This window comes from Pseudophryne corroboree, chromosome 7, assembly GCF_028390025.1.
Source record: "Pseudophryne corroboree isolate aPseCor3 chromosome 7, aPseCor3.hap2, whole genome shotgun sequence".
Taxonomy (NCBI): Eukaryota; Metazoa; Chordata; class Amphibia; order Anura; family Myobatrachidae; genus Pseudophryne; species Pseudophryne corroboree.
This window is the reverse complement of record NC_086450.1, coordinates 332,363,504-332,385,650: the sequence shown is the minus strand read 5'-3', so window position 1 is coordinate 332,385,650 and position 22,147 is coordinate 332,363,504. Positions and strand designations below refer to the sequence as shown.

General features: G+C 47.6%; 1 protein-coding gene across 5 annotated transcripts in view; it reads left to right on the top strand.

The window, feature by feature from the left end:
* The window catches only part of SNX29 (sorting nexin 29), a 1,242,095-nt gene that overhangs the window by 64,029 nt on the left and 1,155,919 nt on the right, over positions 1-22,147 (top strand). For all 5 annotated transcript variants that reach the window (XM_063934344.1, XM_063934341.1, XM_063934342.1 and 2 more), the window contains exons 3-4: positions 9,872-9,924; positions 11,519-11,643. In XM_063934344.1, the coding sequence (XP_063790414.1) occupies positions 9,872-9,924; positions 11,519-11,643 (178 nt within the window). The remainder of the gene's footprint in view (positions 1-9,871; positions 9,925-11,518; positions 11,644-22,147) is intronic.

Sequence of the window (22,147 nt, the reverse complement as noted above, 5' to 3'; positions counted from 1 at the left end):
CAGGAGGCGATCCTGAAGTCTGTATATACACACTCAGGCATTATACTCAGACCAGCAATTGCGTCAGCTTGGATGTGCAGTGCTGCCGCTGCATGGTCAGATAACCTGTCAGAAAATATTGACACACTAGACAGAGACACGATCCTACTGGTGTTTAATGCACCCCCCTTCAAACATCAAGTTAAATAATCTATGGCTCATATGACTGGCCTGCATGCACATGGAATATTCCTCCCACACCAGGAAGACGGCTTCATTTTTTCTCAAGTTTTTAATTGTATTAAATTGTATTATGCACTGCAATTTGGAGGACTAGTGCCCCAACCAAGAGAGTACTTTCCTTTATTTGTATACTCTTTATTACTCTTATGGGAGCATCTCAACGGTTTGATTTAACGTATTTATGCATGAAATAGGCACCCATGGAGTAAAACCACCCCTTGTTTCTATATACCTCAGGGGTTACAGCACCAGTGCTCAGGTTTTCTCCCATTTCCCCGTCTCACTTGATTTATAACAACTACCCTCCATCTCTGCACCACTTGTTTGGTTATAGGCCTTAGAGCTAAATCCCCTCCCCCGCCCAACCACCACATAAACAAGACACACAAATCAGCGTTGACCCGTGTCTCCATCACTGGTACTACTGTGATGGTGGGGCTTTTTTGGATTTATCTGGACCCAGCTTTGCCCTTGACCTGGCATGCTTCATGGAACCATCACAATCTTGTGTCATTATGCACTGGACCCATGCAATTTCACGGTTTTGACATTCACCTATATGTGGAGAGTGCCAGATTATACATCTACATTCAAGAGGTAAATCCTATAGTCTTTAGGATTAAAGCATAACTAATGCATAGTTTCCATAGGACCCAATATACAGCAGGGTCCTCATGAAACAGTGGGCTGAGACACAGGTATGTATAGTTATACTGATGTCAGAATCAGCACATATTCCAGACACAGTGGGGAAGCTGGAATCTAGAAATTATGACAATACAATTATATACTAAATAAAACTGTAACACCACAAAGTAGTAAGGTCCCTAAAAGCAAATGTAAGAGGAAACAACTGCAGAGAAGAGTGGGAAGGACAAGTAACAGAATCGTTCTCAGTACTGTTAAAATGTAACAGTCGAGTTATTCATAAAACAGAATGGGGCAGATGTATTAACCTGGAGAAGGCATAAGGAAGTGATAAACCAGTGATATGTGCAAGGTGATACACGCACCAGCCAATCAGCTCCAATATGTAAATTAACAGTTAGGATCTGATTGGCTGGTGCCGTTATCACCTTGCACATATCACTGGTTTATCACTTCCTTATGCCTTCTCCAGGTTAATACATCTGCCCCAATGTGCCTTGTCACAGAAAGAGCAATGCTAAACCTGAGGCTAGATAACCCCTTAGTGGAACTTTACTACACGGTCAAGTCACATTATTATGACCATCTTCTACATTTGACGTCGGCAGCGCATAGACCACGAAGTACGCCACGTGGTTGGTGGGTGTATAAGGTGTGTGAAAGGCCAACTGCACACATATCACTCGTTGCTGTCATGGGCAAAAGGGGCGGTTTATCAGAGTTTCGAACGGTTTGTGAACTGTTCATGTGCTGCTGTGGGGAAGGTGTATCGTGACTGGACAAATAGCACCATTGGGAATAAAAGGCGGGGAAACTGAGGAGCACCACGTGCCATTGATGTGAGAGGGCTATCACACCCACCCTAGTACCTAGAAACAAAGTAGTGCCTTTGTTTGAAATAGGGGATTACCCCTTCTTTAGCATGAAATGGACACTGCAATCTGGGGCGGGTATGGGTCATTAGGTCAACCACTATTGGTCGACATGCAGTAGGTTGACATTTACTAGGTCGACATGGAAAAATGTCAACATGAGTTTTTTTACTGTTTTTGGTGTCGTTTTCTTAGTAAAGTGACGGGGAACCCCAATTAGTGCACAGTGCCCCTTCGCCATGCTTCGGGCTCCGCACAGGTTACCATTCCCACTTGTAATCCACGTGGATCGCAAAGTATCAAACAGTTCAAAAAATGAATTTTGTTTTTGAAAAACTCATGTCGACCTTTTTCCCATGTTGACCATGATGACCTATTGCATGTCGACCTAATGACTGTCGACCTAAGTGCTATCGACCTAATGACCGTATCCCTCTGGGGCTATATGCTTATAATGTGTGCAACACTTGATTTGACTGAATCTTAAGTAAAATAAGAATTTACTCACCGGTAATTCTATTTCTCGTAGTCCGTAGTGGATGCTGGGAACTCCGAAAGGACCATGGGGAATAGCGGGCTCCGAAGGAGGCTGGGCACTCTAGAAAGATCTTCGACTACCTGGTGTGCACTGGCTCCTCCCACTATGACCCTCCTCCAAGCCTCAGTTAGATTTCGTGCCCGGCCGAGGTTGGATGCACACTAGGGGCTCTCCTGAGCTCTTAGAAAGTTATAGTCTTAGAATTTGTTTTTTTCAGTGAGACCTGCTGGCAACAGGCTCACTGCAGCGAGGGACTAAGGGGAGAAGAAGCGAACTCGCCTGCTTGCAGCCGGATTGGGCTTCTTAGGCTACTGGACACCATTAGCTCCAGAGGGATCGACCGCAGGCCCAGCCTTGATGTTCGGTCCCGGAGCCGCGCCGCCGTCCCCCTTACAGAGCCAGAAGCAGGAAGATGGTCCGGAAAATCGGCGGCATGAAGACATCCTGTCTTCACCAAGGTAGCGCACAGCACTGCAGCTGTGCGCCATTGCTCCTCATACACACTTCACACTCCGGTCACTGAGGGTGCAGGGCGCTGGGGGGGGGCGTCCTGAGGCAGCAATAAAAACACCTTGGCTGGCTAAAATACCTCAATATATAGCCCCTGGGGCTATATATGAGGTAAATACCCCTGCCAGAATCCCAAAAAAAGCGGGAGAATAGGCCGCGAAAAAGGGGCGGAGCCTATCTCCTCAGCACACTGGCGCCATTTTTCCCTCACAGCTCGGCTGGAAGGAAGCTCCCTGGCTCTTCCCTGCATTTCTACAGTACAGTAAGAGGGAAAAGAGAGGGGGGGCACTAAATTGGCACTGTATACAGTATAAGCAGCTATTAGGGACATAACTCAGTTAGTCCCTGTATATATATAGCGCTCTGGTGTGTGCTGGCATACTCTTACTCTGTCCCCCCAAAGGGCTTTTGTGGGTCCTGTCCTCTATTTGAGCATTCCCTGTGTGTGTGGAGTGTGTCGGTACGGCTGTGTCGACATGTTTGAGGAGGATAATGATGTGGAGGGGGAGCAGATGCCTTTAGCAGAGATGTCACCCCCTGCGGGGCAGACACCTGAGTGGATGGTATTATGGCAAGAAATGAGTGCACGTATAGACTCCTTACATAAAAAATTTGACGACATGCCGACTGTGGGACAGCCGAGTCTTCAGCTCGTGCCTGTCCAAGGGTCTCAAAAGTCATCAGGGGCTCTAAAACGCCCGTTATCTCAGGTGGCACAAGTAGATGTCGACACGGATACTGACGCCAGTGTCGACGACGATGAGTCAAATTTAATGCCCGTTAAGGCCATTCGCTGCATGATTGAGGCAATGAAAGAGGTGTTAAATATTTCTGATTTACATCCAGGTACCACAAAAAAGGGTATTATGTTTGGGGAGAAAAACCTACCTGTAGTTTTTCCCCCGTCAGATGAATTAAATGAAGTGTGTGAAGAAGCGTGGGCTTCCCCTGATAAGAAATTGGTGATTCCTAAGAAATTACTAATGGCGTTCCCTTTCCCGCCAGAGGATAGGTTACGTTGGGAAACACCACCGAGGGTGGATAAAGCGCTCACACGTTTGTCAAAAAAGGTGGCACTACCGTCCCAGGATACGGCCGCCCTTAAGGAACCTGCTGATAGAAGGCAGGAGGCGATCCTGAAGTCTGTATATACACACTCAGGCATTATACTCAGACCAGCAATTGCGTCAGCTTGGATGTGCAGTGCTGCCGCTGCATGGTCAGATAACCTGTCAGAAAATATTGACACACTAGACAGAGACACGATCCTGTTAACAATTGACCATATAAAAGACTCAGTCTTATACATGAGAGATGCACAGAGGGAAATCTGCCGGCTGGCATCTAAAGTAAGTGCACTATCTATCTCTGCTAGGAGATGCTTATGGACTCGCCAGTGGACTGGAGATGCAGATTCCAAAAGGCACATGGAAGTTTTGCCTTATAAAGGGGAGGAATTATTTGGGGATGGTCTCTCCGACCTAGTTTCCACAGCAACGTCTGGGAAGTCAGCATTTTTACCCCATGTCCCCTCACAGCCTAAGAAGGCGCCATTTTATCAGGTTCAGTCCTTTCGATCCCAGAAAAACAAGCGGGGAAAAGGAGGGTCTTTTCTGTCAAGAGGCAGAGGCAGGGGAAAAAGGCTGCAGCAAACAGCAGGTTCCCAGGAACAAAAGTCCTCCCCCGCTTCCTCTTCTAAGTCCGCCGCATGACGGTGGGGCTTCACAAGCGGAGCCAGGTACGGTGGGGGCCCGCCTCAGGAATTTCAGCGATCAGTGGGTTCGCTCACAGGTGGATCCCTGGATCCTTCAAATAGTATCTCAGGGATACAGGCTGGAATTCGAGGCGATTCCACCCCGCCGTTTCCTAAAATCCGCCTTGCCGATTGCTCCCTCAGACAGGGAGGCAGTGCTAGCGGCAATTCACAAGCTGTATTCCCAGCAGGTGATAATCAAAGTACCCCTACTTCAACAAGGCCGGGGTTACTATTCCACACTATTTGTGGTACCGAAACCGGACGGTTCGGTGAGACCCATTCTAAATTTGAAGTCCTTGAACACATACATAAAAAAATTCAAGTTCAAGATGGAATCGCTCAGGGCGGTTATTGCAAGTCTGGACGAGGGGGATTACATGGTATCCCTGGACAGCAAGGATGCTTACCTGCATGTCCCCATTTACAATTCTCACCAGGAGTACCTCAGATTTGTGGTACAGGATTGCCATTACCAATTCCAGACGCTGCCGTTTGGACTCTCCACGGCACCGAGGGTATTTACCAAGGTTATGGCGGAAATGATGATACTCCTTCGAAAAAAGGGAGTTTTAATTATCCCATACTTGGACGATCTCCTAATAAAGGCACGATCCAAGGAACAGTTGTTAGTGGGAGTAGCACTATCTCAGGAAGTGCTGCGCCAGCACGGTTGGATTCTGAATATCCCAAAGTCACAGCTGGTCCCCACGACACGTCTAATGTTCCTGGGAATGATTCTGGACACGGCCCAGAAAAAAGTGTTTCTCCCGGAGGAGAAAGCCAGGGAGTTGTCTTCTCTAGTCAGAGACCTCCTAAAACCAAAACAGGTATCGGTGCATCACTGCACGCGGGTCCTGGGAAAGATGGTAGCTTCTTACGAAGCAATTCCATTCGGCAGGTTCCATGCCAGAATCTTTCAGTGGAACCTGTTGGACAAGTGGTCCGGATCGCATCTTCAGATGCATCGTTTAATAACCCTGTCTCCACGAACCAGGGTGTCTCTTCTGTGGTGGCTGAACAGTGCTCATCTTCTGGAGGGCCGCAGATTCGGCATACAGGACTGGGTCCTGGTGACCACGGATGCCAGCTTACGAGGCTGGGGGGCAGTCACAAAGGGAAGAAATTTCCAGGGACTATGGTCAAGTCAGGAGACTGCCCTTCACATAAATATTCTGGAACTAAGGGCCATTTACAATGCCCTAAGTCAAGCAAAATCCCTGCTCCTACACCAGCCGGTGCTGATCCAGTCAGACAACATCACGGCAGTCGCCCATGTGAATCGACAGGGCGGCACAAGAAGCAGGACGGCGATGGCAGAAGCCACAAAAATTCTCCGATGGGCGGAGAATCATGTACTAGCACTGTCAGCAGTGTTCATCCCGGGAGTGGACAACTGGGAAGCAGACTTTCTCAGCAGGCACGACCTCCACCCGGGAGAGTGGGGACTTCATCCAGAAGTCTTCCAAATGATTGTAAATCAATGGGGTCGTCCACAGGTGGACATGATGGCGTCCCGCATAAACAAAAAACTAGAGAAGTATTGCGCCAGGTCAAGAGACCCTCAGGCGATAGCGGTGGACGCCCTAGTGACACCGTGGGTGTACCGGTCAGTGTATGTGTTCCCTCCTCTACCTCTCATACCAAAGGTACTGAGAATAATAAGAAAGCGAGGAGTAAACACAATTCTCGTGGTTCCGGATTGGCCAAGAAGAGCGTGGTACCCGGAACTTCAAGAGATGATCTCAGAGGACCCTTGGTCCCTGCCGCTCAGACAGGACCTGCTACAGCAGGGCCCCTGTCTGTTCCAAGACTTACCGCGGCTGCGTTTGACGGCATGGCGGTTGAACGCCGGATCCTGAAGGAAAAGGGCATTCCGGAGGAAGTCATTCCTACGCTTATTACAGCCAGGAAAGATGTTACGGCAAAACATTATCACCGCATATGGCGGAAATATGTTGCATGGTGCGAGGCCAAAAAGGCCCCAACAGAGGAATTTCAACTGGGTCGATTTCTGCATTTCCTGCAAGCAGGAGTGAATATGGGCCTAAAACTAGGCTCCATTAAAGTACAGATCTCGGCTCTGTCGATTTTCTTTCAAAAGGAACTAGCTTCAGTACCTGAAGTTCAGACATTTGTGAAGGGAGTGCTGCATATTCAGCCCCCATTTGTGCCTCCTGTGGCACCGTGGGATCTCAACGTGATGTTGAATTTCTTGAAATCACATTGGTTTGAGCCACTAAAAACCGTGGATCTGAAATATCTCACGTGGAAAGTGGTCATGTTATTGGCCCTGGCATCAGCCAGGCGAGTGTCAGAATTGGCGGCTTTATCATGTAAAAGCCCTTATCTGATTTTTCATATGGATAGGGCAGAATTGAGGACTCGTCCCCAGTTTCTCCCTAAGGTGGTGTCAGCGTTTCACCTGAACCAGCCTATTGTGGTGCCTGCGGCTACTAAGGATTTGGAGGACTCCAAGTTGCTAGACGTTGTCAGGGCCCTGAAAATATATGTTTCCAGGACGGCTGGAGTCAGAAAATCTGACTCGCTGTTTATCCTATATGCACCCAACAAGCTGGGTGCTCCTGCTTCTAAGCAGACTATTGCTCGTTGGATTTGTAGTACAATTCAGCTTGCACATACTGTGGCAGGCCTGCCACAGCCTAAATCTGTCAATGCCCATTCCACAAGGAAGGTGGGCTCATCTTGGGCGGCTGCCCGAGGGGTCTCGGCTTTACAACTTTGCCGAGCAGCTACTTGGTCAGGGGCAAACACGTTTGCAAAATTCTATAAATTTGATACCCTGGCTGAGGAGGACCTGGAGTTCTCTCATTCGGTGCTGCAGAGTCATCCGCACTCTCCCGCCCGTTTGGGAGCTTTGGTATAATCCCCATGGTCCTTACGGAGTTCCCAGCATCCACTAGGACGTTAGAGAAAATAAGAATTTACTCACCGGTAATTCTGTTTCTCGTAGTCCGTAGTGGATGCTGGGCGCCCATCCCAAGTGCGGTCTATCTGCAATACTTGTACATAGTTATTGTTAACTAAATCGGGTTATTGTTGAGCCATCTGTTGAGAGGCTCTATCGTTTCATACTGTTAACTGTGTTTCATATCACGAGTTGTTCGGTGTGATTGGTGTGGCTGGTATGAGTCTTACCCGGGATTCAAAATCCTTCCTTATTGTGTACGCTCGTCCGGGCACAGTACCTAACTGAGGCTTGGAGGAGGGTCACAGTGGGAGGAGCCAGTGCACACCAGGTAGTCTAAGATCTTTCTAGAGTGCCCAGCCTCCTTCGGAGCCCGCTATTCCCCATGGTCCTTACGGAGTTCCCAGCATCCACTACGGACTACGAGAAACAGAATTACCGGTGAGTAAATTCTTATTTTTCCAACTTGGCCGTAGCCGCAGTCTGCTGGTTCTTCCCCATAGTTAATAGTGTTCTATATATTTACCTCTAGTGGGAGCTTCAGTACTGACTTTAAATGTATAGTAAACAGGGAGACTTCTAAGCACCGTATATTCACATATGCAGAAGTCCACGACACTTTGCACTGTAGGAGCTCTAAGTGGAAGATATCTCGTGCAATACAGAGTCAGTACTTTATCAACAAATCAGGGAAAGCACGAGTGGTGGGCATAAAGCATCCAGCCAAGTATATATAATGAAAGGAGAAAAAAGTCACAGCAGTAAATTCCAGATAGGTATACCGCCTCTGGTAGCCCTTGCACGGGTGGCACTACACAACATAAAGATCCAGAGAGGAAACTTTTACCCCAGCCTCATGAGCAGTTTAATTAGTGTAGGATAGAAGACAGGAGAAAAGAGGATGGGGGGCTTCCGTGCTGTTTGGCTCATCACACAATTTTATAAGCACAGTGGGGCCACCTAATGGGGGGAATTACCCCTGCTTTAGAATAGTACCTGCATTCTGGGTGCAGAAAGTCCCAATGCAGCAGTGGTGTGGTAAGGCTGCAGCTGGAGAAAACAGGGAGTTACACCTGCGCCGTCCCCCCCTCTCCCTCAGTGTCCCTATGTGTGCGCAGGAGGTACGGGGCGGCAGGGAGCGCAGCTTCACCGGCGCCAGCCACAGGCAGTAGAGAGGAGGCAGGAGAGGATGAAGTGCGGCATCCGGGAGCAGGCATCCCGCCCCACCGCTCAGGTCCCGTCCCTAGTCTCAGCCGGCAGAAGCAGTGCAGCGCAATCAGGGCCAGTCGCGAATGGAGCAGGAGGGACCGGAGCCGCCAGTACAGTAAGTAGCGGCACCGGGTGGCAACGGGAGGTAGGGGACACCTTTCTCTTCTCCATGCAGGCTGTCACAGCGGTTCGCAGGGGGGGTGGAGACAGCGCCACACAAGTCCCGTCGTCACTTATATGGCGTCCCACGTGGCGTGGCACTCATCAAGCCGGGTCAAACGAGCGGATTTAGAGGCTGTCCGGGCCAGGAGTGATCGGGTAGGGTCACCCCACCTTTAAGCAGTTGTGTATCTTCTTTCAGACCCCAGGAGGACCTGCAGGATATATTCCCAGGATATATTCCCAGGACCTGCAGCACCGTACGTGCTGCTCCTTGCCTATCACAGCCACGCCCCCGTTACGTGTTTGTATTTAATAAGCCAAAGAAAAGTTTTATATATTAAGCCAATTACTACAACTTCAGGGTTCCCATGCCTCACCTCTGCCTTGTTCGGCAAAGTTAATTTTTTGAGGGTTAGGTTTAATTAATAAGGGGTATATTCATGAAGCAGTGAAACGAGTGGAGAAGTGAGCCAGTGGAGAAGTTGCCCATGGCAACCAATCAGCATTGATAACATTTATAATTTGCATACTATAAAATTATACAGAGCAGCTGATTGGTTGCCTTGGGCAACTTCTTCTCTGGCTCACTTCTCCACGCTTTTCACTGCTTCATGAATAGACCCCTTAATCAGTAGTCTGGATATACTTCATACTGCATGCTGCAGCCATTCAGTGTTCTCCACATTGTTGATCCCTGACCACCACTGATTGCTATAAGCTTAAATATATGGGTCTTTTTATTTTTAAATAAAGTATAATTGCTTGTGTTGTGGCGTTATTTACATGCCAGGCATTTTAGTGCCCCCTAATGAACAAAGTCATCATAACTAAAATATGATTTACCAACTGCATACACTTTTGCTCACTCATAGACATGCATGTGTCTTATTTTCTGAGTGCTAATAGAAAGATAGGAAGCTGTTTTTGTGACTGTACCTTTTACTTTAGACACATTTTTGTAAATGCCTTCCACTGTTTTTACAGTAAATAATGTTTGAAAATAACTTTTCCTTATCCTTATATTGCAGTGTCAGATTAGATTTGGAGGACGCAAGGAAATTGCTTCAGACTCCGATAGCCGGTATACTTTTATTAGCAACTGTTGAACTATTTAGAGAAATATTTATCTGAGTAATATTAATCCAATTGACATGATGCCATCTCGGCAGCAGCACATATTGTGATAGAGTATGGTACCGCAACATCCACAATTTTCCAGTACACCTCTTTGGAGTACAATGCAAAATTGGCCATGTTGGTGGTTTCCAAGTGTCGTTGTTCCATTGCACTTCTTGCCCATTACCTGTAATGAAATTGTCCCCTATACATGTTTATTTTTAGAGTAAAAGAGGAGGAGAATAAAACAGTTTTATGACTTTTTATCTACTAGCTGAATACCTAGTAATTTCCATTGTGTTTCTGAGTGTAGTGCCACCTGCCTGATTCATAACAGAACAGCCAATATGCCTGTTACCTAATATTTATAGTAGCATTTCTGTACTTAAGGGCAGTTGCAGTTACCTTGCAGATTATGTTGCACAGTCTCCTCTCCCAGGTAAAGTGCCGAGAGCTATTCAATTAGAGACCTGTAAGAAGCCGAGAGGCACCAGTTAATACTGATTACAGACCCGCCAAGAAGTGGCAGCTTGCAATAGCTACAGATTTGTAAATATGTCCCTAAAGGGCCTGATAGAGATTTGAAAGTAAATTGGGTGTACTTTTCTCCAAATAAACGTGCAATAGAAAAATCACTATATCCACCCATGTGCTGATCTACAGTATATACATCTTGATCTGCTATCACATCTACTTGCACATCTGGTTTACTACTAGTCATGATCACCCTGCAGCAAAACACAGACTTATATAATCTCTTTGCCTTTGTGGCAACAACCCATTACAGCCCATGGGGTATATTCAGTTGATGTCAGATCCTTTCCGACTGAAAGGATCCAACATCTCCGTATTTAATGAGCGGCTAAATCCTGTACGTTCCCGACAATGGCATTCCAACTTTTTTTTTAAGTCGGATTGACATTGTCGTAAACGGGGCTAAAACCTTTCAGATTTGGCTGTGGAATCCGACAAAACATGTGGTTCTGCGGCTAATCCACCGATCCACGTATTTTCCAACAACTCGGAATTGATGTCTTGTCGGAAAAAAAGCAGGGGGATTGAATAGGTCGGAACAGTTTCCGACCGAAAAAAAAGTCGGAAACTGACGTCTTTCCGACAAGACGGCAGTTTCCGACTACAATTGAATACACCCCGTGTGCGCATTTCCAGAGCATGTACAGCGTGAATTCATGCAACATGCTGTCTTCATCTCTGCATCAGCCACTGTACTTGTCCATCACACTGTGGCTCCATAGTAAAGGGTATACTTTATTTTCTGAGAATGGTCTTCTTCCAGTTGGGTGCTTACTGTTCTGTCCCTCCATCACAAATGGTTACACTTAACTTTGTGTAAACTATGTTATCAAGTTTGTTTGTGCAGTTTATTCCAGAAATATGAAAATCATACATTTTGTACCAAAATCAACATCTAAATAACCCGTTTCATAGGTGTATGTGATCTGGCGCACTGAGACATCTTGCCCCCTCCACCTTCTTCATCTGAGATGTTTGAGGTTCTCTGTGTATAGCCTTCTAATTATGCATTTGTTTTGTTGCAGAGTTATTTGTTTGTGCGCTCAGTTTGAAGCTGTGCTTCAGCATGGCTTGAAAAGAAGCAGAGGATTAGCATTAACAGCAGCAGCAATCAAACAGGCAGCAGGATTCTCAAGTAAAACAGAGACAGGTAACCCACTATTATCACCAGTCTGCCTAATTATGTTTTGACAGTTCCTCAGTGTGCACTTTGCAAGGCTTGTTGCAGAAGCATTTTATTTACTTATTTGGCTAACATATTAAGCTTTGGTGGATTAACCTGTTATACAGTAATTTTGTTCCTTATTTGGCAGCTAAATGGAGTACATTAGTGGACACTGGCCTTATGTCTTATTTCAACCATACCACACGGGAGAATACACTGCCCATGATGGTTAGACTATAAATTCTATGAAATGCTAAGTGACAAACACCATGTAAAATTGCAACTTAGAGGTGAAAGGTTGTGTCATTGGAAAGTTGCACCTCTGTGAAACTTGCTGCATGCGAAAATCTGCCACTGCGTCGTTCGCCTCTATTAATACTTCATGTCGTTACTACATTCCCTGTTTGATTCTTTCCTTACCATCTGTTTACAAAATGTTTACGTAAACTTTTTTAACCATCGTTTTCAGGATGTTGGTATAGTTTCAAAAATAGGGACTGTTGGAATGTGTGCATTTATGTGACTGTGCGAAAATATGCAAATACCGCAGCCACTTATATTTGTACAAAGACGACAACTGGTGAATAAGTCCTCTCTGCGACCACCATCGCAAGTCCATAGCTGCACATGCACAGTCAGCCGATAATCACTTAACTATGGAAAAATTTAATTTGTGTATATATCTGACCCTTATTCAGTACAGCAAAATTGTCCATCCAGGTATATTGCACTGAGGTTTCTACAGCATAGAACTAAAGGGCCCCATACACTAGTACGATTTTACACAGTTTCATACCATTCCGATATATCCGTCTGATATCTTGTATGAAATTGTGTACAATCGTTTGTGTTTTAGATCGTATCCAATCTGATGCGCGTCCACATGGCTGTCGGATAGGATCCCCTAGGTCGTTGGTGCTGCACTAATGATATATCGGAATTGGATGGAATCGGATAAAAAAGTGTGTGTTTTCTGTGCATGTGATATATTACATGCGATGTATCACATGCGATGTATCACAGGGAAGTTTGACTGGCATTCTCAGGACACTCCCAGTCCCCATAGACCTCTATCCAGCCCATCAGATATATCTCATGGTACAATTGTATGCCGTACGATATATTGCATGCGATGTATAGCGGCTTCATCAATCGCATGCGATATATCTTATGATAAAATAGCACAAAAGTACCAAATCATATGGAATCACTCCCAGGGGAGTGCAAGGGAAATTACATCCGACTTTAGCCTCAGACATATCGTTCTAGTGTATGGGGCCCATAAGACTCCACCAGCTATAACTGCCTTCAGGAAAAAGAAGCAGTCTGGTATATCTACAAGATGAACGGGAACACTGAATACGTTTTCTTGCTGTAAGCATCATGTATCCATCATAGTGGCTGTACAGCAAGTGCAGGGTACATATTCCCAGGGATGGGGCTGCAAAATACCTGTGCCCAGTTATGAGACTGCATGGTAAAGGCACTATACATGTGTCCAGTGGGGTCTACTATGGTATACCGGTACTCTGCATGCCGGCGCCCAGCATACCGGCGCGGGGATCCCATTTGCCGGTATTCCGGCAGCGGGGCAAGCGCAGAAGAGCCCCTTGCGGGCTCGCTGCGCTCGCATGCTATTTATTCTCCCTCCAGTGGTGTCGTGGACACCCCAAGAGGGAAAATAGTTGTCGGTATGCCGGCTGTTGGGATTCCGGCGCCGGTATGCTGAGCGCCGGGATCCCGAAAGCCGGCATATCAAGTGCCACCCGTCCAGTGTTGTGGCTCACTTGCCCTGGGTGTACTAGCTGCTGTCACTTTCCCAGCACAGACACACATACAGTATATCTGGAACACCAACCCTTCCAGGTCTGTTCTACAGCTACACTCTTCATTCGCCCACAACAGTGAAATGTGGCTCCTTCCTCCCTAACGCCTGCCTGCATCCAGCAACCTCCCTCCAGTTACTAAGCTGACTGGCGGTGAGATCACAGGCGGCTGGTGGTGGTGGGTCCCCTGCGGAGTAAACAGCTCTGACAGACATCACATCCCGGCCAATCACAAGACAGGACAGGTGCTTCAACTAGTTATGTCCTAAACTAAGAAACATCGGGCTGTTGGCTGCCAACCATCCGCAACCAGGTCTAGCACTAGGCTGTCAGTCTCTGTGCAGGCACAGGGTGCAAGCCAACCCTTGCAAACAGGGCAGGGCACATATTAACAGTTAAAAAAACGGACAGGATGCAACGCCCCTTTCCCAAAATTAAAATAAAATGAAGACATCAATATGTCTTGTTTTTCTATGTTCTATATATTGCACATATGCATTTACCTATATATGTTGGACTATAACTACATGCACTATCATTGCATATATCCTCTGCATACAGTAGGGTGTCTGTTTCTTGTATGTGTTTATCTGATGCTGCTAATAGCAAGATGTTGGGGGAATAAAAAGAAATGGCGTATCTTCTAGAGGTGATAGCTGGCACGTAGTATACTCTGGTTAACCCTTGGTATACTGTCCAGTCAGATATTTGGATTCATGGTGGTTGATACAAAGGGACAAGTATGTGCCACTCTAGTGTTCACTCTAGGATTTTTTTAGGGCAGGGTGCTGATCACGGGGAGGGCACATTTTTAATTCGTGAGGGCACATTTTTCATTCGTGAGGGCACATTTTTAAGTTAGAAGGGCAAAAATAGGTACATACTATAACGCTTGGTGCTCTCATTCCTATAGGTGAAAGCATGGACAGTGCGCGCCGGAAAAAAATTTAGGGGCGTTGTTTCGTGGGGAAGGGGCGTTACCACATAATAGTACTAAATAACATTATACCACACAGTAGCGCCGCTTATACACATTGCACCAGGTAGAACCTCCTATGCACACTGCGCCGGGTAGAGCACGTTATACATATTGCGCATATTGGAGAGAGCACTGAGGCACACTGCACCAGGGAGAGAGTACTGAGGCACACTGTACCAGGGAGAGAGCACTGAGGCACACTGCACCAGGGAGAGAGCACTGAGGCACACTGCACCAGGGAGAGAGCACTGAGGCACACTGCACCAGGGAGAGAGCACTGAGGCACACTGCACCAGGGAGAGAGCACTGAGGCACACTGCACCAGGGAGAGAGCACTAGGAGGGAGGGGAGGACGGGCACAGGGCAGATGCAGAGCGGCACTCACCGTTGCGGAGGAGGGCGCTGTGCCGGGTCAGTGGGGCCGGTCTCTTGATGCTGACGGCGGAGCCCAGGTCAGCGCGCAGCGCCATGGTGAGGGGGAATCAAACCATGTCGGAGGACTGGCAGGAGACACCGCAGGCTCTGATTGGCTGCTCCTCCCCACTGCACGCTGACCCTGTCTCCGCCTTCAGCTGAGAGCTATCAGCGCGGCGGGGGCAGTGATCGCTGTGAGCGAAAAATATTGTGGATCCCAGGGACCCCTCACTTTACAAAATTTGGGTCCTACTCACTATTTCTTGGTCCCATCACATATTATGGGTGGTTAGGGTCAGGCAGTTCTGGGGGTATAGAAAGGTTAAGGGTAAATAGACGTTTGGACAGTACTGGGAGAAAAGAGGGAGTTGGGGGCATGCAATACTGGGGGTAGTGATGTGGGTGGGGAGGGGGTAAGGGTAGATAGCAGTTGGGACAGTGCTGGGGGCAAGGAGGGGGATTAGGGGCAGGTAGTACTGTAGGCAGTGTTAGGGGTATGGAGGCATTAGTACCCAGGATACCCACTCCCCAATTACCTTTTAAGAGCAACTCCTCTCTGAGACGTGTGTATGCTGGGCACTATGTGTGGACATGGGATTGTATGTATGCTTGGCACTGTGTATGGGAGAGGGGGGGTGTATAATGAGCACTGGGTGGTATGGAGGGTGTTATGGGCACTGTGGGGTGTGTATGCTGGCAATGTGGTAGTGTACATATGCTGGGCACTGTGGGCATGAAGGGTGTAGAATAAGCACAGTATGGTAAGGGTGTTATGGGCACCATGGGGGTGTACATATGCTGGGCAATGTGGGTGTATAATGAGCACTGGGTGGTATGGAGGGTGTTATGGGCACTGTGGGGTGTGTATGCTGGGCACTGTGGTGGTGTACATATGCTGGGCACCGTGTGAATGTATGTTGTCCACTGTGGGGGTATTGGGTGTGTTTATATTGGGCAGTGTGGTGGCATGGGTGAAGAAAATAATGGGCACTGCCCCAGCCCCGACCATTTCTATCATTAGCCGAATTACAAAATACTTCTGGTCCCAAGCATTTTGGATATGGGATACTCAACCTGTACTGTGTTGGCCCCAAATTGCCACCAGAGCAGTCAGAGGAAGGCACTTTGTGGGCGGTAACTCTTTTTCCATTCATACCCCATAGATGTGCACAGGAAAACTAACAGGGGAGGAGTACTATAATCTACCATGATGTGCTCATCTGAACATTGCTGTGACACATTTACCAGGCCCGGAATACACCTTGTAATTCTACAATCGCAGTATATGCTGATTAGGAGGTGTCAATATCTCTCCCTCTCTCTCATTGTATAATATATGCTGAATGTAAAGGTGTGTTTATAATAAGGACACATACTGTTTATACTACTTAAAATGTGGTTCTTACTACTTTTATCTTTCTGCAAAGCAATAATGAAGTGCAAGAATATTACAGATCTTGGTAATTAACGGAGAAAGTGCTGTAACCCATAGCAACTGATGGGCCGTTAGCTTTGGTCATTTCTCTAACGTCCTAGTGGATGCTGGGACTCCGTCAGGACCATGGGGAATAGCGGGCTCCGCAGGAGACAGGGCACATCTAAATAAAGCTTTTAGGATCACATGGTGCGTACTGGCTCCTCCCCCTATGACCCTCCTCCAAGCCTCAGTTAGGTTTTTGTGCCCGTCCGAGAAGGGTGCAATCTAGGTGGCTCTCCTAAAGAGCTGCTTAGAAAAAGTTTTTTTTAGGTTTAAATCTCAGTGAATCCTGCTGGCAACAGGATCACTGCATCGAGGGACTTAGGGGAGAGATTTCCAACTCACCTGCGTGCAGGATGGATTGGAGTCTTAGGCTACTGGACACTTAGCTCCAGAGGGAGTCGGAACACAGGTCCTCCTGGGGTTCGTCCCGGAGCCGCGCCGCCGATCCCCCTTACAGACGCTGAAGACGGAGGTCCGGAAAGCAGGCGGCAGAAGACTCCTCAGTCTTCATGAAGGTAGCGCACAGCACTGCAGCTGTGCGCCATTGTTGCTACACGTCTCACTGATTCAGTCACGGAGGGTGCAGGGCGCTGCTGGGGGCGCCCTGGGCAGCAATATTAAATACCTTTAGTGGCAAAATAAATACATCACATATAGCCATTAAGGCTATATGTATGTATTTAACCCAGGCCAGTTTTCTTAAAACCCGGGAGAAAAGCCCGCCGAAAAAGGGGCGGAGCTTATTCTCCTCAGCACTCAGCGCCATTTTCCTGCTCAGCTCCGCTGGTGAGGAAGGCTCCCAGGACTCTCCCCTGCACTGCACTACAGAAACAGGGTAACAAAGAGAAGGGGGGCATAATTTGGCGATATTGATATATTAAAAGCGCTTATATCAAAAACAACACCTTCTAGGGTTGTTTATATACATTTATAGCGCTTTTGGTGTGTGCTGGCAAACTCTCCCTCTGTCTCCCCAAAGGGCTAAGAGGGTCCTGTCTTCGATTAGAGCATTCCCTGTGTGGCTGCTGTGTGTCGGTACGTGTGTGTCGACATGTATGAGGACGATGTTGGTGTGGAGGCAGAGCAATTGCCGGTAATGGTGATGTCACCCCCTAGGGAGTCGACACCGGAATGGATGGCTTTAGTTATGGAATTACGTGATAATGTTAGCACATTACAAAAGTCAGTTGACGAAATGAGACGGCCGGAAAACCAGTTAGTACCGGCTCAGGCGTCTCAGACACCGTCAGGGGCTGTAAAACGTCCCTTACCTCAGTCAGTCGACACGGGTACCGACACAGATGAATCTAGTGTCGACGGTGAAGAAACAAACGTATTTTCCAATAGGGCCACACGTTATATGATCACGGCAATGAAGGAGGCTTTGCAGATCTCTGATACTGCTGGTACCTCAAAAAGGGGTATTATGTGGGGGGTGAAAAAACTACCTGTAGCTTTTCCAGAATCAGAGGAATTGAATGACGTGTGTGACGAAGCGTGGGTTAACCCAGATAGAAAACTGCTAATTTCCAAGAAGTTATTGGCATTATACCCTTTCCCACCAGAGGTTAGGGCGCGCTGGGAAACACCCCCTAGGGTGGATAAGGCGCTCACACGTTTATCAAAGCAAGTGGCGTTGCCGTCTCCTGATACGGCCGCCCTCAAGGATCCAGCAGATAGGAGGCTGGAAACTACACTGAAGAGTATATACACACATACTGGTGTTATACTGCGACCGGCAGTAGCCTCAGCCTGGATGTGCAGTGCTGGGGTAGTGTGGTTGGATTCTCTGACTGAAAATATTGATACCCTGGATAGGGACAGTATTTTATTGACTCTAGAGCAATTAAAGGATGCTTTTCTTTATATGCGAGATGCTCAGAGGGATATTTGTACTCTAGCATCAAGAGTAAGCGCGATGTCCATATCTGCCAGAAGAAGTTTATGGACGCGACAGTGGTCAGGTGATGCGGATTCCAAAAGGCATATGGAAGTATTGCCATATAAAGGAGAGGAATTATTTGGGGTCGGTCTTTCGGACCTGGTGGCCACGGCAACTGCCGGCAAATCCACTTTTTTACCTCAGACCCCCTCCCAACAGAAAAAGACACCGTCTTTTCAGCCGCAGTCCTTTCGCTCCTATAAAAACAAGCGACCAAAAGGACAGTCTTATCTGCCGCGAGGCAGAGGAAAGGGTAAGAGAGGGCAGCAAGCAGCCCCTGCCCAGGACCAGAAGCCCGCCCCGGGTTCTACAAAGCCATCAGCATGACGCTGGGGCTTTACAAGCGGACTCAGGAGCGGTGGGGGGTCGACTCAAGATTTTCAGCAATCAGTGGGCTCGCTCACAAGTGGACCCGTGGATCCTGCAGATAATATCTCAGGGTTACATGTTGGAGTTCGAAAGGTCTCCCCCTCGCCGGTTCCTAAAGTCTGCTTTACCAACGTCTCCCTCAGAAAGGACGTCGGTTTTGGAAGCCATTCACAAGCTGTATTCTCAGCAGGTGATAGTCAAGGTACCCCTCCTACAACAGGGAAAGGGGTATTATTCCACACTATTTGTGGTACCGAAGCCGGACGGTTCGGTAAGACCTATTCTAAACCTGAAATCCTTGAACCTGTACATACAGAAATTCAAGTTCAAGATGGAGTCACTCAGAGCAGTGATAGCGAATCTGGAAGAAGGGGACTTCATGGTGTCCCTGGACATAAAAGATGCTTATCTGCATGTCCCAATTTACCCCTCACACCAAGGGTATCTCAGGTTCGTGATACAAGACTGTCATTATCAGTTTCAAACGCTGCCGTTTGGTTTGTCCACGGCTCCTCGGGTCTTTACCAAGGTAATGACCGAAATGATGGTTCTTCTACGAAGAAAAGGCGTATTAATTATCCCTTACTTGGACGATCTCCTGATAAGGGCAAAGTCCAGAGAACAGCTGGAAGTCGGTGTAGCACTAACCCAGGTAGTGCTTCAGCAACACGGGTGGATTCTGAATCTTCCAAAATCTCAATTGACCCCGACAACTCGTCTGCTGTTCCTGGGAATGATTCTGGACACGGTTCAGAAAAAGGTGTTTCTCCCGGAGGAGAAAGCAAGGGAGTTATCCGAACTTGTCAGGAACCTCCTAAAACCAGGAACTGTGTCAGTACATCAATGCACAAGAGTCCTGGGAAAGATGGTGGCTTCTTACGAAGCGATTCCATTCGGCAGATTCCATGCACGGACATTTCAGTGGGATCTGCTGGACAAATGGTCCGGATCGCATCTGCACATGCATCAGCGGATAACACTGTCACCAAGAACAAGGTTGTCTCTCCTGTGGTGGTTGCAGAGTGCCCATCTGTTAGAGGGCCGCAGATTCGGCATACAGGACTGGGTCCTGGTGACTACGGATGCCAGCCTACGAGGCTGTGGAGCAGTCACACAGGGAAGAAACTTCCAGGGCGTGTGGTCAAACCTGGAGACGTCCCTTCACATAAATATACTGGAGCTAAGAGCGATCTACAATGCTCTAAGCCTGGCAAAATCGCTGCTTCAGGGTCAGCCGGTGTTGATCCAGTCGGACAACATCACGGCAGTCGCCCACGTAAACCGACAAGGCGGCACGAGAAGCAGAAGAGCAATGACAGAAGCTGCAAGGATTCTGCGCTGGGCGGAGAATCATGTCATAGCACTGTCAGCAGTGTTCATCCCGGGAGTGGACAACTGGGAAGCAGACTTCCTCAGCAGACACGACCTTCACCCGGGAGAGTGGGGACTTCATCCAGAAGTCTTCCACATGATTGTGAACCGTTGGGAAAGACCAAAGGTGGACATGATGGCGTCTCGCCTCAACAAAAAATTGGACAGATATTGCGCCAGGTCAAGAGACCCTCAGGCAATAGCTGTGGACGCTCTGGTAACACCGTGGGTGTACCAGTCAGTGTATGTGTTCCCTCCTCTGCCTCTCATACCAAAGGTACTGAGAATTATACGGAAAAGAGGAGTAAGAACAATACTGGTGGCTCCGGACTGGCCAAGAAGAACTTGGTATCCGGAACTTCAAGAGATGCTCACGGAGGATCCATGGCCTCTACCTCTAAGAAGGGATCTGCTTCAGCAGGGACCTTGTATGTTCCAAGACTTACCGCGTCTGCGTTTGACGGCATGGCGGTTGAACGCCGGATTCTAAAAGAAAAGGGCATTCCAGAGGAAGTTATTCCTACCTTGATTAAGGCTAGAAAGGAAGTGACTGTACAACATTATCACCGCATTTGGCGAAAATATGTTGCGTGGTGTGAGGCCAAGAAGGCTCCAACGGAAGAATTTCAATTGGGTCGATTCTTACATTTCCTGCAAGCAGGATTGTCTATGGGCCTAAAATTGGGGTCCATTAAAGTTCAAATTTCGGCCTTATCAATCTTCTTCCAGAAGGAATTGGCATCAGTGCCTGAAGTACAAACTTTTGTCAAAGGTGTACTACATATACAACCCCCAATAGTGCCTCCAGTGGCACCGTGGGATTTGAACGTAGTTTTGAATTTTCTCAAATCTCATTGGTTTGAGCCTCTAAAATCGGTAGATTTAAAATACCTTACATGGAAGGTAACCATGCTATTGGCCCTGGCTTCAGCCAGGAGAGTTTCAGAGTTGGCGGCTTTATCATACAAAAGCCCATATCTGATTTTCCATTCGGACAGGGCAGAACTGCGGACACGTCCTCATTTTCTCCCTAAGGTGGTTTCGGCTTTTCACTTGAACCAGCCTATTGTGGTGCCTGCGGCTACTAGCGACTTGGAGGACTCCAAGTTACTGGACGTTGTCAGAGCATTAAAAATATATATTTCAAGGACAGCTGGAGTCAGAAAATCTGACTCGTTGTTTATATTGTATGCACCCAACAAGATGGGTGCTCCTGCGTCTAAACAGACGATTGCACGTTGGATCTGTAGCACAATCCAACTTGCACATTCTGTGGCAGGCCTGCCACAGCCTAAATCTGTAAAGGCCCACTCCACAAGGAAAGTGGGCTCATCTTGGGCGGCTGCCCGAGGGGTCTCTGCATTACAACTTTGCCGAGCAGCTACGTGGTCAGGGGAGAACACGTTTGTAAAATTTTACAAATTTGATACTCTGGCTAAGGAGGACCTGGAGTTCTCTCATTCGGTGCTGCAGAGTCATCCGCACTCTCCCGCCCGTTTGGGAGCTTTGGTATAATACCCATGGTCCTGACGGAGTCCCAGCATCCACTAGGACGTTAGAGAAAATAAGAATTTACTTACCGATAATTCTATTTCTCATAGTCCGTAGTGGATGCTGGGCGCCCATCCCAAGTGCGGATTGTCTGCAATACTTGTACATAGTTATTGTTACAAAGATCGGGTTATTACTATTGTTGTGAGCCATCTTTTCAGAGGCTACTTCGTTTTTTGTTATCATACTGTTAACTGGGTTCAGATCACAAGTTGTACGGTGTGATTGGTGTGGCTGGTATGAGTCTTACCCGGGATTCAAGATCCTTCCTTATTGTGTACGCTCGTCCGGGCACAGTACCTAACTGAGGCTTGGAGGAGGGTCATAGGGGGAGGAGCCAGTACGCACCATGTGATCCTAAAAGCTTTATTTAGATGTGCCCTGTCTCCTGCGGAGCCCGCTATTCCCCATGGTCCTGACGGAGTCCCAGCATCCACTACGGACTATGAGAAATAGAATTATCGGTAAGTAAATTCTTATTTTTTGTACATGTTAGACAATGAAACATCTGGTTGCTATGGGGTTTGCTCTTTTGCCCTCCATTGGCAAAATAGTTC